This window comes from Atractosteus spatula, chromosome 3, assembly GCF_055471065.1.
Source record: "Atractosteus spatula isolate fAtrSpa1 chromosome 3, fAtrSpa1.hap1, whole genome shotgun sequence".
In the NCBI taxonomy this organism is placed as follows: domain Eukaryota; kingdom Metazoa; phylum Chordata; class Actinopteri; order Semionotiformes; family Lepisosteidae; genus Atractosteus; species Atractosteus spatula.
The window spans coordinates 38,729,799-38,744,243 of NC_142708.1; the positions used below are offsets into that span (position 1 = coordinate 38,729,799).

The window sequence follows — 14,445 nt, forward strand, 5'->3', positions numbered from 1 at the left end:
TACGCAATTCCATGTTATTTTTTAATCCCTGGCGGGACCGGGCGTTCATAAGAATCAAGTTATAGGTTTCATTGCGCTTTGACAGAAACCAAATTACATCGTTATTAATTTCTTTAGATAAGCGATTCCACATTATATTCCCTATTAATCAAATTCTAAAAGTATGCTTGTTGACTCCGGTATCGAGCGTATTCGCAGAAAAGCTTAAAACTACCACTTTTTATACACATGTTATTTCACGTTAGTTAAAGACTGCAATGCTTAAAATGTTTAAGGAGAAATGGAATACTGGTGTGTATTTTTTCTTTAAAGTACCGAGACCAGCCATATACAGTTTACATACTGTATGTTTATGTTCCAAAACTAATATCGTTTGTTATCCCAAGTTGTTTGAATTGCCACAATTCAAATAGAGAAAAAAGAGCTGACTGACAAGATTTAAGATGTGGCTGTCAATGTTGGATTAAAAAAACACGTTGCCCGACGTTAGTTGCGTTGCTTGAAAAATAATTTTATTTCGAGAGACTGGATAAGTAATTCAAGTGTTTTTTTAACTTCCTGAAAAACAAGTAATAATTTAACAATATGTGCAAACGTTTTATGATATGTCGCTGTTGTGAATGTCTGTGGAGTGTATGTTATTTGCCTGTCTGTCCTGGCTGTGCTCTCTCTCTCAATTCAATTCAATTCAAGGTGCTTTAACTTTAACTTGCTTTAACTCCATAAGTCTGAGTTCTGAGTTCTGAAATCTGAGTTCTTGTGTCCGTCCTATCCGAACCCGAAAGTATTACAATATGTATCTTTATAGCAGGTGGTGTACAGCTTTTTAGTATAGATTACACTTTTCTAAAATGTATTTAAAAACATAAAAACGATTACAATCTAATCTTTCCACGGGCTTCTAAATCTAATCTTTCCAGAGCGGCTTCTAAACTGTGAAAACATGTGTCTGTCTTTCCGTAGGGGGAAGGGAATCTGATCTGCAAGGCCCTTTGGCTACAAAAGTAAAAAGAAGGCACTCGCTCTCTCTCTCTTTTGATTATTACATCCAATAATCAAAAATGACACAATACACATAACAACCATAATAACGACCAACCAACAAAAACAACCATATAAACATAATACCAACCAAAAACATAGATAACAACCACAATACAAAATCAAATATATCAAACCATTAAAGCAAAACCGTCCTCCAATTATCAACAAATCTCAATATCTTGTACGAATTATTCGTAATACAAACCAAAAATAGCCCGCAAACTCTCTCAAATTCCCCCCAATTATCATAATCCCGCCCCTTATGCAAAACCAAACCTTCCTCCCATCCCAGTTTATCCTCTTTATCATAAACAAAATCCACCTCAATTTTCAACATAAAGCATTACACAAAATCAATACCTCAACACTCCATACTCAACAACGATAATTCACAAACAGCCAGAACATGTAACTCCACATTCCCAAATAGACCTCGTTTCCACAGCCCCACCCCTTATGCAAAACCAACATCCCTCCCCTGTTCTCTCTCTCCGCTGGCGTTTGTAATCGTTTTTATTTTTAAATAAATTTTAGTAAAGTCATGTATTTTAAAAATCTTAAGATTTCTATATTTATGTCTTTATTTAGTGGTTTCATTAGTGACAAAGGCTAAACTTTCTTGGAAAAATGTCTTTTATGTAAACCATGTTTGCTATTAATTCATTTAGGGCTAGAATATGTTCATTGTCTTCCAATGAAAGAAGAGTTCCTTTCGCCGTAGTCGGGTTGACATTAGAAGCTTGCCACGCCCGGACTGTTACACCAATGCATTAGCATGTTAAAGCGATTTCATTGAGGAGCCTAGCTTTCTTAACTAGTAAGTACTGTACTTACTGGGTGGTTTAGGAGGGGGGGAGGTGTCTTTCGCTGGAAATCTCGCCCCCTTCTACTTTGAAAATACCTGTGAAACCGGTTTAATTTGTCACAGCCAGCACTCCTGCTGGCCGCCCACGTGTTATGCTCTTCGTTATTGTCTAAGCCGGAACACATCATTATATCTCATTTTGTATTTCTTTAAAAAAAATCGTTTGCCCAGCCTAACAGTATTGTTGTTATTGTTTTTATCCTGTAAAGTGCTTTGAGGAGCCACCTTTAAAGGTGCCATATACAATAAAGTTCATTATTATTACTATTGTTAATTTGCTGGACAGAGAGGTGAACATTATTACGCAGAAGACAAAGATAGCGATTTACATTGCATTGTGCTGCTGTAATACAGTTTTAAATAATTAAAAGTCTAAACAGTATCAGCTTTATTTATGGGTTTTAAATAAAGGCGATTTAAACGCGATTTAAATCAATATAAATGTTTATATTGTAACGCCTAGGTGACTATTCATTGTTATTAAAATGACTTAAATTCGATCATGTTGTGATATTTAGAAATATAAATTTGTTTGGTGCGAGTGAAGTTTTATTTAATCTCTGAGCCAGGGAAACATTTTATTTTTTCAAAGAAATGTTTGTTAAAAAAAAAAAGTCATGGCTTCGGCCGGATTCGAACACGTAAGGTGTGATGTAGGAGTCAGGAACCTAACCCACAGCGCCACCAGCAAGGTCACATGAGGAGTGCTGAAAATGCCCTACAAAACATTATCAACAGACATCGTACAGCGTGTACAATTCTTGTGTTGCGGTACATGTGTATAATTATATCATTATTAATTTCTTTAGATACGCGATTCCGTATTATATTCCCTTTTAATCAAATTCTAAAAGTATGCTTGTTGACTCCGGTATCACGTTAAAGACTTCGATGCTTAAAATGTTTAGGGAGAAATGGAATACTGGTGTGTTTGTTTTCTTTAAAGTACCGAGACCAGCCATATACTGTATGTTTATGTTCCAAAATTAATATCGTTTATGGCCTTCACACGCGTTACAGTATGCTCCTATTCTTTTTATGCTCAGCTACTAAGATTTCCCTTCAGTGGTAAAATTCCATATAAATATTCAATACTTAAACGGGCACAGTAAAGACATTAAATATACATATACATACTGTATACAGTACAGTTTGCATACAGTAATATGTTTATGTTCCTAAATCAATCTCTTTTATGAGCATGTGAAAGGCATGGTGAATCGGAGATTCTTAAAAATTACTGTACTTTGCATGATTGGAAACAAATGCGTGATTGCGAAATGCTGTGGTGTTACTTTTACAAAGACGGTCAATGAAAAAAAGAATGTGGACCAGGGCAATACTTTTGAGTTTACAGCTTGTCCAAGGTCATTCATTATTAATACTATTAGTAATATCTTCGTTAAAGACTTTGATGGCGACAGCTCAAACATGAGAGGTTGAGCTTTATTAGCTCCACCTTGCGGAAATTCCGGATACTATTATTTTACTTGCGGTACTATACGAGAATTTACGGTAACTCGCGGTAGACTGCGTAAAGCGCACTGCAAAATAATGCGGTATCGCCCGCTTGTTTTGAATGGCTGCATCTGTAGGTTACTAGTAGTAAGTTAATTCTAAGCTGGAAAGAAAAGACACAATGTGTCTCCTCTATACATTTTCAGTTTACAGACCGTCCAAGGTCATTTATTATGAGTAATATCTTCCATATTAAAATAAATTAAAATTGGAACGTTTTTCACAAGTGTAAATCCACCTATTTTCTAACCGCATTATCCAGGACAGGTAAGATTCTACCCTCCCCCTTCCCTCTGTCTGCCTGACTTGTTCCTATTTTTAACCATTATGTGTTCGAATCGCAGTGTGTGTGAGAGAGTAAGGAGAGACAGAAAAAAAGTGAACCCTGTTTTTTTGATAATCAGAAGGCTTCAACTGATGCATAAAAAAAATAGCATAAAGCTTTCTCGTGTTATGAAGTCACTTGCACCTGGGATCCGCTTTATTCAAACTAAGGCTTCTAAAAATGCAACCAGGTACCAGATATTGTTTAAATAAAAGCTGTGAAATGTTTCACAAATTGCGATCTTTAAATCTGTAGGTTGCAGGCTCTGTGTCATTCACGTTTTTATTTCATTATTAATATCACTTAATATCTTAATTATCACATTGAATATGAAAAACACAAAAAAATGTTAATATAGTGTACACAATATTTACTTTTTTTTTAAAGTCTTTGTTAGAAGAAAAACTTGTGCCCGAACCGGGTATTGAACTTGTATCACCTACATAGAACTCTTATCGGCAGACAGGCTGCTCGGAAACACAACTGAGATGAATAGTTTAAAAATGTTTCTAAAGTAATCATGCGTGAATGAGTCAAATTAAAAATAAAACGTGTTTACAAAGAAAGTGGATTACAGTAATACTACCAGCTATATAAATACATATATTTAGATCCTTAAATAATATCATTATTAATTTCTTTAGATAAGCGATTCCATATTATATTCCCTATTTAGCGGATTCTAAAAAGTACGACGTTTTTTACTGCGATAACGAGTGCAAGTATTCATAGAAAAGGTTAATAATTTAACTCACTTAACTTTGAACATGTTGTGATATTTAGAAATACCAACAAATTAAATATAGTGTCGATAATATTTATTATTTTAGTTTTTCAAAGAAATGTTTATTTGTTTTAAAAAACTGTGCAGAGGAATTAACATCAGAACTGTTGAGTTTTTATTATTAAAAACTGTTTATAGTTTTTAGTTTTTATTGAGTTTTCAGAAGGCTCAAACACGGCAACACGGCAGCTTGTAAGAGCAATATATATGATATATAATCAACTAATTTTTAATATCCAATTTAGTAATTTTACTTTGTAAAATAGCCCTATGCTGTTTTTAAAATTAATTTAATGAACAAAATTAATGAAAAAATGAATAAAAAATTAATAAAATCTAAACAGTATACAACTATAATTCTAGAACTGGAAAAAGATTGTCCCAAGGAGCTCAGCATTGACCGGGATTCTGGCAACAGCCCAAGTGCTTCTATGTGCCACATCAAGCATTCACTGCGCCACAAAATCTTACAGTCCCACAACAGAATATTTTTTAAAAAGTGTGGTGCGGTGTGGTGGGGTGTGTACACCGCAATCTGCTGCATTATTCGCTGTGCATTCTGAATGGCTGGATCTGTATATCATTATCATCATGAAACAAAAGGTGAATCTTACCAATACATTTGTGCAGAAATCTGTCCAAGAAATACTTCTTGCCACATTCATGAACACACTGTCCTTGCAGCACAACATAAGGTTTTTTACACTTCTCACATTGATATAACCCTTCACATTCCTCGCAATGTACTTCACACCCTGGTAGAAAGAAAAACAACCAGCAAAATCATACTCAATCTGTATGAATGCCCTGTCACCATCCTATTCTAGCTTTAAAAATATAACAATAAATTACTCAGAGTAAATTAAATGTAGCTAGGCAAAATGTTTTTTAAAAAGCAGCCAAAATCTGATTTTCAATAATGCCATTTTAACGATCAATAAGGATCAGCAGGTATCTTTCAGTCTCAATTTTAAGTTTTAATCTCACAATTATGTTTTTTTAGAACTCCCTTCATGTATTCATGTCTACATGTAGCTTTTATGGGATTTATGTACATGGTTATGTGTGGTTAATATTAACTTAATTGATGAGTAGAAGAACACAAGAAAAGACTACTTGTAATCTCTATCTAAACATCCAAATATATTGTGAGGAAATTTGACCCCTTGTAGCATGTGATCTAACTCTGCATTCTACCAGGCATTGTGTCGACATGCTGAACTGCCACCTTAACAAAAACAGAAACAAAAACATACTCAGAAAAAGAAACACTATCTAAAGAAGCAGATGCTCATTAATATACAAATGTTATAGGTAGCTGTCTGGAGTAAAATAGATCAGCAAAATGGAGAAAGAGAAGCCAAAAAAGAATGACACTATGGAATAATGCCTTAAAAAGCATAACTGTAATAAAATTCAACAACAGTACGAACTCTGGCATTTCTCTCCATCACGGTAAAAGCCTGTTGAGCATTGCTGCATGCAGGATCCATCCTGAAGGACATAGCCATCCATGCACTGAAGGCAATCTGTAGACAGTGGACCTCTGCAGGCATTGCAACTCCAGTCACACTCTGAAAAGGTCAGAAATGTTAATTACAAACTAATATATAAGACATAGTTAGGTCACTTGTAAAACTTTCAATTCACAAAACCTTTCAGTTTACTTACAGCAACATAGTGGATAATAATTGATGTTGTTTTACATCTGAAGCTGTAAATAAGAGTTCCCAGAAATCTGATATTTGTTTACCATTCTTAATAATAAAATAATTTTAATTTCTACTACCAAGTGTCTAAGTATGTGTCTTTTTGTTCCAAAGATTACCTGTTCAAGTCTGTGCTATATCATTAACCTCCTGTGACACTGATTCCCCCTGCAGTGCAGACAATGTACTGCTGGGACTTAAATGGTTTGAGTTAGCATGAGGCAACCTTAAGTGGCTGCAATTTTGGAAAAATGATAAGTCTCCTGTAATACTCTGTGGACCTCGCAATATATCAGATGCAGAATAGCAAAGATCAGTGTGTCAGAGGGTTGTGTGCACAGTCCTTGTTCCCTGTAATAGAAAAGGGGTTGGAGCCATAAAATATGATGTTAACATCTGGCATTTCCAAACACTAAGGGTGCAAAAGTAATTGTTGGTTTCAAAAATAACAAAACCACAGTAAAACATATGCATTAATAAATGATATTGGGGACCAAACCTGCTAATATAGTGGATTTTTTTGTTCATGTGAAATGCGAAGATCATACACTATTAAAACAATATAATTTCACACTGTAATATAACTAAGCAAGGTAACAACAAATAAAAAATTTGTTTCTGTAATGTTGCACTTGATGTAACAGTTTAAAAAACAGTTATTATTTTCATGAAGTGTGCTTCAATTAAATTACTATGTAAGGAAAAAGAGTCCTTATTTTATTACATTTTGATAAACTGCTCAGGAAAGTTAAACTCCTAAAAACTCTTATTTAAGCCCCAAAGCTCACCACTGCCAATGTGCATTTAGGTTTAATTTAATCTTGCAGGCTATGATCGGTGACTATGGAAGCATCTCTAAGAAACCAGATGGGTAGCACCTAGCTAGTGTCAACATTTCCACTTCCTAGAGCTTCAAATCAAAGGACTTGGTTGTGCTAGGTATATTTCACTTAAGTATTTCTAAAAATGTTTGTGTGCTTGGACCAAACAGTCTGTTGCCTGTCAGGTATGTGGCTGTTTCGTCCCAGTGTGTGGTCCGTGTGTGTTTTGCTGCTGTGTTCCACACTTCCTGACCTTGATTGTTCTCCCTACGCCATTACAATCATTACATCATTGTTTCTGTGTGATGTCATCATCAATCAGCTTCTCGGCCAATCAGAGTGCAGCTTATTTAGTATATTAGTTGGAGGTTTTCTGAATGAAGGGGCCTTTTGTTTGACTTCGGTCCCGCTTGGCTTTGGTTTCATTTCGCTTTTGGTTTTTGCTTCGGCTTTGCTTCATTCATGTGTGTTTTCTTATAGCTTCGGCTTTGTACACAAGTACCAGTAAATCCACAAACCCCCTGCACTGGTCAAAAGGGTCTTCTCCTTTACCTTAGTAATACATTAGTAAATTAGGTTCTGGGTAAATGATTTACAATGCCAAAGGTACAGGATAAAAAGACAGAGACATAATGGAACAGATGAGAATAGAACAAAAGAGAGGAGACAGGAGGACATGGAACGTGTGAGCCGGGTGAGAGGTCCTTGTCCAGACATCCATAAAGTATTTGAATATCAATAAGAGAGATTGCTATTCTGTGTTTTTTAGGCAGCTCTGATATCCGGTGCTAAATAAACCCTGGATAAAAAAACTACCAGATTAATGGGTACACTTCTAGAATAGGGAGATAGGTTCTCTGTCATTTGATGGCATTATGAATTTGAATATTTGGTAGCAGTTTTTTCTGTGTGGTCTCTGGAACCGTTAACAAGTAAATAGAGTAACTTGTATATTGTATGCTTAATGTGGTGCTTGTATTTTTTAATAAATATTTGTTTAGCCCCCCCATGTCTGAATGATTACTTTTTTCACCAAATCTGTACCAGAGAACAAAGACCCCATGTGCTTCTAATCATACCAAACCCTCGGGTATATTCTTTGCAAAATTCTTACAAGTTTCGGGTCATGAATATGTTACTTATTGACTGATTTATTCTGTCATTTCCCGTTTTCATCTTTTTCGAAACCATTCACTTGTAACATTATTGTAGACTAAACTAGACAGATGTTTATAATTTTTCATCTCTGAAAGGAAGCATCAAAAGCATAAGAATATTTTTCTGCACTAAGGTTTTTAAAACAGCTTGAAGTAATAAAACCTCAGGTATAATGCAGGTGGCAAGCTATTTCTTAGACGCACTCGCATGCATTCTTTAGGCATTAAACCTACATGCACATTTCTAAGACAATGTGAACTATTGATGTCAAATAAAACACAATGTGGCTTCTATGGATTACATTGTGAATAATTCTCTACTGATCGAACGGAATTTAAATTTTTCAATGACAGATTTTATCAGTAATGCTTATAGAAAAAAAGTGAAATGCCCAAAGTTTTTTTACAGTGAGTTTGCTGTATTTTTAAGAACAAAAATAATCTTGAGACCAATACTTCAGAATACCAAAAGACTTCACCAAAGTTAGCAACCATACCTCCTCACACTAGGTATAATGTCAGATAAGCATCAAACCAAGCTAAGTAGTTCAAATAGGTAGCTGCGTCAGCATACGTAGGCTGCAAAGGAATAAGAAAAGGTTTATTCCATGCTGAAAAGAGAAGAAAAAACACAATGTTTCAGCTGTGGAGCTTTCTTCTCCACCTGAAGAAGGCTCCACAGCCGAAACATTGTGTTTCTTTTCTTCTTTATAAACCTTTACCTGTTCCTTTGCAAACCAAGCTAAGGTCTTCTTATTCTTGAAATGTCATTCTTACCTCTGCATGTCCTTGTGGTAAAGTCAAGGTAGTATTGCTGGGCACAGCTCTCATACTGACACTCTCCAAATAGCAGGACTTTAGCATGGTCTCTACAGGAGGTGCAGGATCCCGGCACATCACATGTCAAACACTGGCCGTCACATGCTACAACGACAGGTTTAGAATACCTTCTGAAACTTTATCTATTCAATAGAGGTAAAACAATGCCTTGGGAAACGATGCATGGCCAATATATTTTTTATCATATTTAACTAGGACTAAACCAACTGCCAGAGAAGACCACACAGAAAAAGAGTCATTAGTAGAAGAAGAGAAGAAACAAAAGCCTCAGTAAAAGCAATTACTGTAGACAGATAAACTGGGACTACAGCAAAACATTCAGGGAATTTTAACATGAAAGAAACTAGCACTAATCCTTAAGTATGTGATTATTATTTTATGTTTATTAAAATAATTTCCTCTTTCTGGTATCCACAAAATTTTCCTATTATGAATAGGAGGAATTCCCATGAATTCCATTCATTTAGCACATGTTTCCAAGATACATTTAATCATGCCTAAGATCTTTTATTTAATAAGATACAGGTTCTAACTTTTTTTCTTATACAGTATTTGCACCTCAGCTGCAGGGTACAATCCTGTGAGGTAAAACCTCGGTATTTGTGTGGGTTAGGTACTTTTAAGTCTCTACAAATAGCGAATTTGCAAACGCAGGAGTTAATATCTAACGGGGAAAACAGGGTATGGCTCCACAGCTCATCAAACAACCAGTTCCGTAGTAATATTTTTGTTATAACTGTTAACTATTTCAGAAACAGTGTTAATAATTATAGGTAGTATTTTCAATCAAAATCAATACTGGAAACTTAAAAAGCATTGTTTTCCCCACACAAGTCAGGTTACTGCATTGCAAACAAATAGATCACTGTTATAACCCTGTATTAGTAGTTAGTGTTTATTCATAGTAGAGCACATATTCTCTACTTGTACAGCTTACATAATAATAAGTTTGTGCAAATAGGCATAATCATGAAGAATATAGAACTTCTGAATATTGAGGTTTTACCGTATCCCTATGCATGTAGATGGCTGGACTCTGAAACTTCGTAAATAATTGTGCTAGTAAACATAGTGTGCTATGTACAGATATAGCCATTCAGAATGTGTGGGGAATACTGCAGTACTTTGCATTTCAGTAGCTCCGGGATACCGCTGGTTTTTAGAAATACTCAGTTGTGGGACTGCACTACTTTGTAAAACTGCCAGGTGGAGCAGTGAAAGCTTAACGTGGTGTGTGGAGCATTTGGGCTGTTGCCAGAAAATGCCTGGTTTTGAATCCCAGTCAATCCTGAGGGACAATCTTTTTCCAATTATACATATTACGTTGTAAACTATATAGGCTTTTATTAATTTTAAACTGTGTATTACAGCATGTTAAATATTAAACTAATTAAAAAGCAGGTATATTTTATAAAAGCAAAATTGCTCAGTTGGATATATACAAAAAGTTTATTATTATATTGTAGCTTGTGAACGCGATGAGCCTCTTTCAGGTTTACATCAACATAGAGAAAATCCAAAGTTAAATTTTGGTAGCGGAAAATAAAAACAGTAGAATAATGTAATACATACCTAATGTATACACAGTAGATGGTAGTGCTAGAAAAATATAAAAAGTACATAACAGTATCCCACATATTTTATGCATCAAAATCTTTAAAAGCCTTGGTGACTTACAGTGGGTTATGGTTTTCACGTGCTTGTTTTAACATTATAAAGTTTGTATATGTACTTTATAAAAAGTTATAATGCTTTATCCTTTTCTAAGAATACATAGTAAGAACACCACTTGCTGTTATTGTTAAAAGATAAATGTAGTGATTTAACATCATTTGATAGTAATATTAATATGGATTATGTAAATAAGCAGCTAAGATATCACAAGTGGATGTTCTGGAAACATTTTGACATTTGTTTGTTTAAAAAATAACTTGTATTGTCCTTAAAGTGGTAATGGACAATTAGAACGCTCATGGACTGTAAAGTAGCGCGCTACACCCAGGCGGTTCAAAGCCCGATCAACACATTACTTTTGGTTTGTTACTTACATAGCCAAATATATAATAAGCCCACTATTATAGCTTGTTGTCTTTCACTGGCTTACGTCTACAGAGCATCTATAGTTTGTCTTAATATAAATATCAGCAGTGAGTAATTTAACTTTAAATTTGGATTAGGAAAAATATTTTACACATACTGTATTGTTGTAGTGGCTTTGAAACCATATGGTCTCATACTGTATGTACAGTGTACATCATACTGCTGTATATCTGTATATCAGTATATCTGTGTATCTGACTTCCTGTGATTGTGATTGTGACTTCCTTTTGAAATTATAAAAAATAAACCTTTGTTGAGTTTGCACAAGACACAAAATGTACCTTCTGAGAAGTTGTGTAATGCTTGCAAAGAAGCTGATTTTGACAAGAATTAAACATCTGTCTATCCTGTTGCTTTATTTTTTATTTAATTGAGCAGAAAGTCACCTTGCTCTTGTTTTTTTATTATAATGGGACTGTGAACATTAAGTGAGCACAGGGGGCACAGTGAGATTAATGAGATGGATAATTTTAGTAAATATGTCTGGATTTTCGGTTTCATGAGACAAGATAAAACTGTATCCAGCTGGGACTTAGCTACGTGACGATTCCCCCATGAAGTCGCAGTGTAGTGCCCGTAGAGTGTTAGTTTTAATATAACAGTGTATTACTGTGATCTTGCAAGTACATTTTTTAAACATTTGTAATCGATATTCCTGCAAATACATTTTGTATTTTTATTCAGTTTGTGTCTGCGTGTTAGTTGGTGGTAAAACGTTCGAAGTGAAAATTCTTCCACGAGGAACTTTTACTGCTACTTTTAAAGCAGAGAAAATGGCATTCAGCTTTTTTGGCTCTGTATTTTTCGGCTCTGTTTGGCTTAAGGAATACTTAAGCCAATCCTCTTTGGCACTGTAGTTATAGAGGTTACATTTATAATTATGTTACATTTTTATGTCTTTTGAGAGACTTCAGAAGGCTTCAGCTGATGCATAAAAATTATGCATGCGTTCTCTCGTTATGAAGTCACTTACACCTGGGATCCGCTTTATTCAAAAACTAGGGTTTCTAAAAATGCAACCAGGTACTGGATATTGTTTAAATAAAAGCTGCGACAATTTTCACAAATCGATATCTTTCAAATGCCTGTGGTGTGAAGGCTCTGTGTCATTTTTAGAAGTTATTGACATCTGAAAAATCTTGGTCTCATATATATCCATTTTAATATGCAAAGGCTATGAAAATCGGAGAAAACAAATGACTCAGAACTATAATAACGAATCTGATCATTATTAACGATATTATTTTATTAATACCAGCTAATAATTTCAAACTGCTTCTATCTTTTTCAGTTTCAGCGGTCTTTTTAATACCATTTTGTTATTCTCGATTATAATTATAAGAATAGACACTATTATTGTTGTTGCTGCTACTGCACCCACTGCGCTTCAAGCTTTGAGATGCCTACTTCTTCGATAACTTTCAGAAAAAGTAATTGCCCTGCTTTTGTCTATCACTTAATAAAAAGGTCAATGTAGAACACATTATTTATTACCGTGTATTTATTTTTATATTTACATTTATAATGGAGAGTCCCCATTATTCAGTGTACTGTACAGATGAGCTAATATCTAGGAAAAGTTTCTTTCTTTGAATCAAACACACCAAAACACTGATGATTGACACAATACACCAGGAAATGTGATAGACACAATATAAAAAATATGATTTTCTCTGCAAGCTAGTCGGAGACGTAGGCAACTCAAGGCTTCGAAGCCCAGCGGGTGCAGCAGCAGCAACAACAATGATAATTTCATAATAATTTTATGAAACAACTTGGGATTATTGTTATAATTTTTCTATTATTATCAAATCCCTCAACTCAACTTGTTCACTTGTGGTTATTTTGGAAACATTTTGACATATTCCTTTTAACTACATTGCTGTCGATACTGTTGCAATAGGTAAAACACCCAGAGTTTGTAATGTTGGCCGCTGTGAACAAGTTAGATTTTGATACAGTACAAATAAATGTATTTCCCACAAGCTGTACTGTAGTGGCTTTAAAACTATACAGTATCATGCGGTATGCATGTGGCACGTCTTTGTTCAAGTTTCAACGAGTGTTTAGAAACAACAGGACATTTGATTGCTGATTGCCTTATGTTAAAGAGCGACAAACACAACAGAGGGCATGCTACTGAAAATACATTCTTACCCCCAAGCATAGCCTATTCTACATAACAAACACAGCGGGGTGTAACATTTCTAGCCTTTGTGACAACTATTTGTTAATGACGTACAGAGCTGTGTTACATAAAGTGGCTGCAATGGAATACGTAAAAGTTAATTCCAAGCTGAAAATAAAAGACTCAGCATGTCTCTTCTATAATTCTTCAGCTTACAGATTGTCCAAGGTAATTCATTATTAATAATATCAATAATATATTCAGTATCACATTAAAATTGGAATGTTTTTACAATTGTAAATCCACCTATCTTTTTTCCAACTGCATTATCCAGGACAGACAGCAGTCTACACTATTTGGTTATTTTTTACGATTCTGAAAGACTTCAGAATGCTTCGACCAATGCTTAAAAATGGAACATAATGCGTACAGTGGGAAAAGAGCTATTGAGCACAGAATGAATGTCTTTCTGATTTCAAAAAGACTTGCATATGTAGTTTATTCTTATCTGTGTGAAAACAGAAAATACAGAGGGAGCTTCACAAATTAAAGACAGGTTTGGAACACCCTGTCTCAAAAATAGGCATTGTAACCAGCGAAGGTTGTGAAAATAGTGACAAATCACTCTGAACACAATACAATTTCAAACTACAAGCAGTTTGAAATTATTAGTTATTAATACATTCACATTGTTAATAAATGTCAGATACATTATTACAGTTCATTTTCAGCGGTCTTTTTAATCCTCTTAATCCTCATTTTAAAGCTTGTTGTAAAGGCTTGTCTATTAATTCCCCCACTTGAATTAATAAGGTATTTTGAATTGACTCTAATTTAACCGGTTGAACTGCTTATTACTCCCAATGTTGACAGTATACACGTTTGTCCATTCATGTTGTTGATCTAATTTAACTTTGAACACGTTGTGATATTTAGAAATACCAAAAAAATTAATATTTTGTCCATAATATTTACTACTTAAGTATTTTTTTAAAGAAATGTGTATAACCACAGTAAGTGACCAAGTGAAAGACTTTGTGATGGCATAAAATGTTTATGAAGAAAGTGCAATACTGTTGTGTATTTTTTATTTAAACTACCACTACCAGCCATATATAGTTTGTATAATATATTTATACTCCTAAATTAATATA

At 34.5% G+C, this 14,445-nt stretch overlaps 1 protein-coding gene across 1 annotated transcript in view; it reads right to left on the reverse strand.

Annotated features, from left to right (window-relative positions):
- Positions 1–14,445, reverse strand: part of fras1 (Fraser extracellular matrix complex subunit 1) — a 352,881-nt gene that overhangs the window by 152,024 nt on the left and 186,412 nt on the right. The window contains exons 22-24 of the mRNA XM_088911421.1: positions 9,001–9,147; positions 5,970–6,110; positions 5,151–5,291 (exon numbers count right to left, since the gene is read on the reverse strand). Of these exons, the coding sequence (XP_088767547.1) occupies positions 5,151–5,291; positions 5,970–6,110; positions 9,001–9,147 (429 nt within the window). The remainder of the gene's footprint in view (positions 1–5,150; positions 5,292–5,969; positions 6,111–9,000; positions 9,148–14,445) is intronic.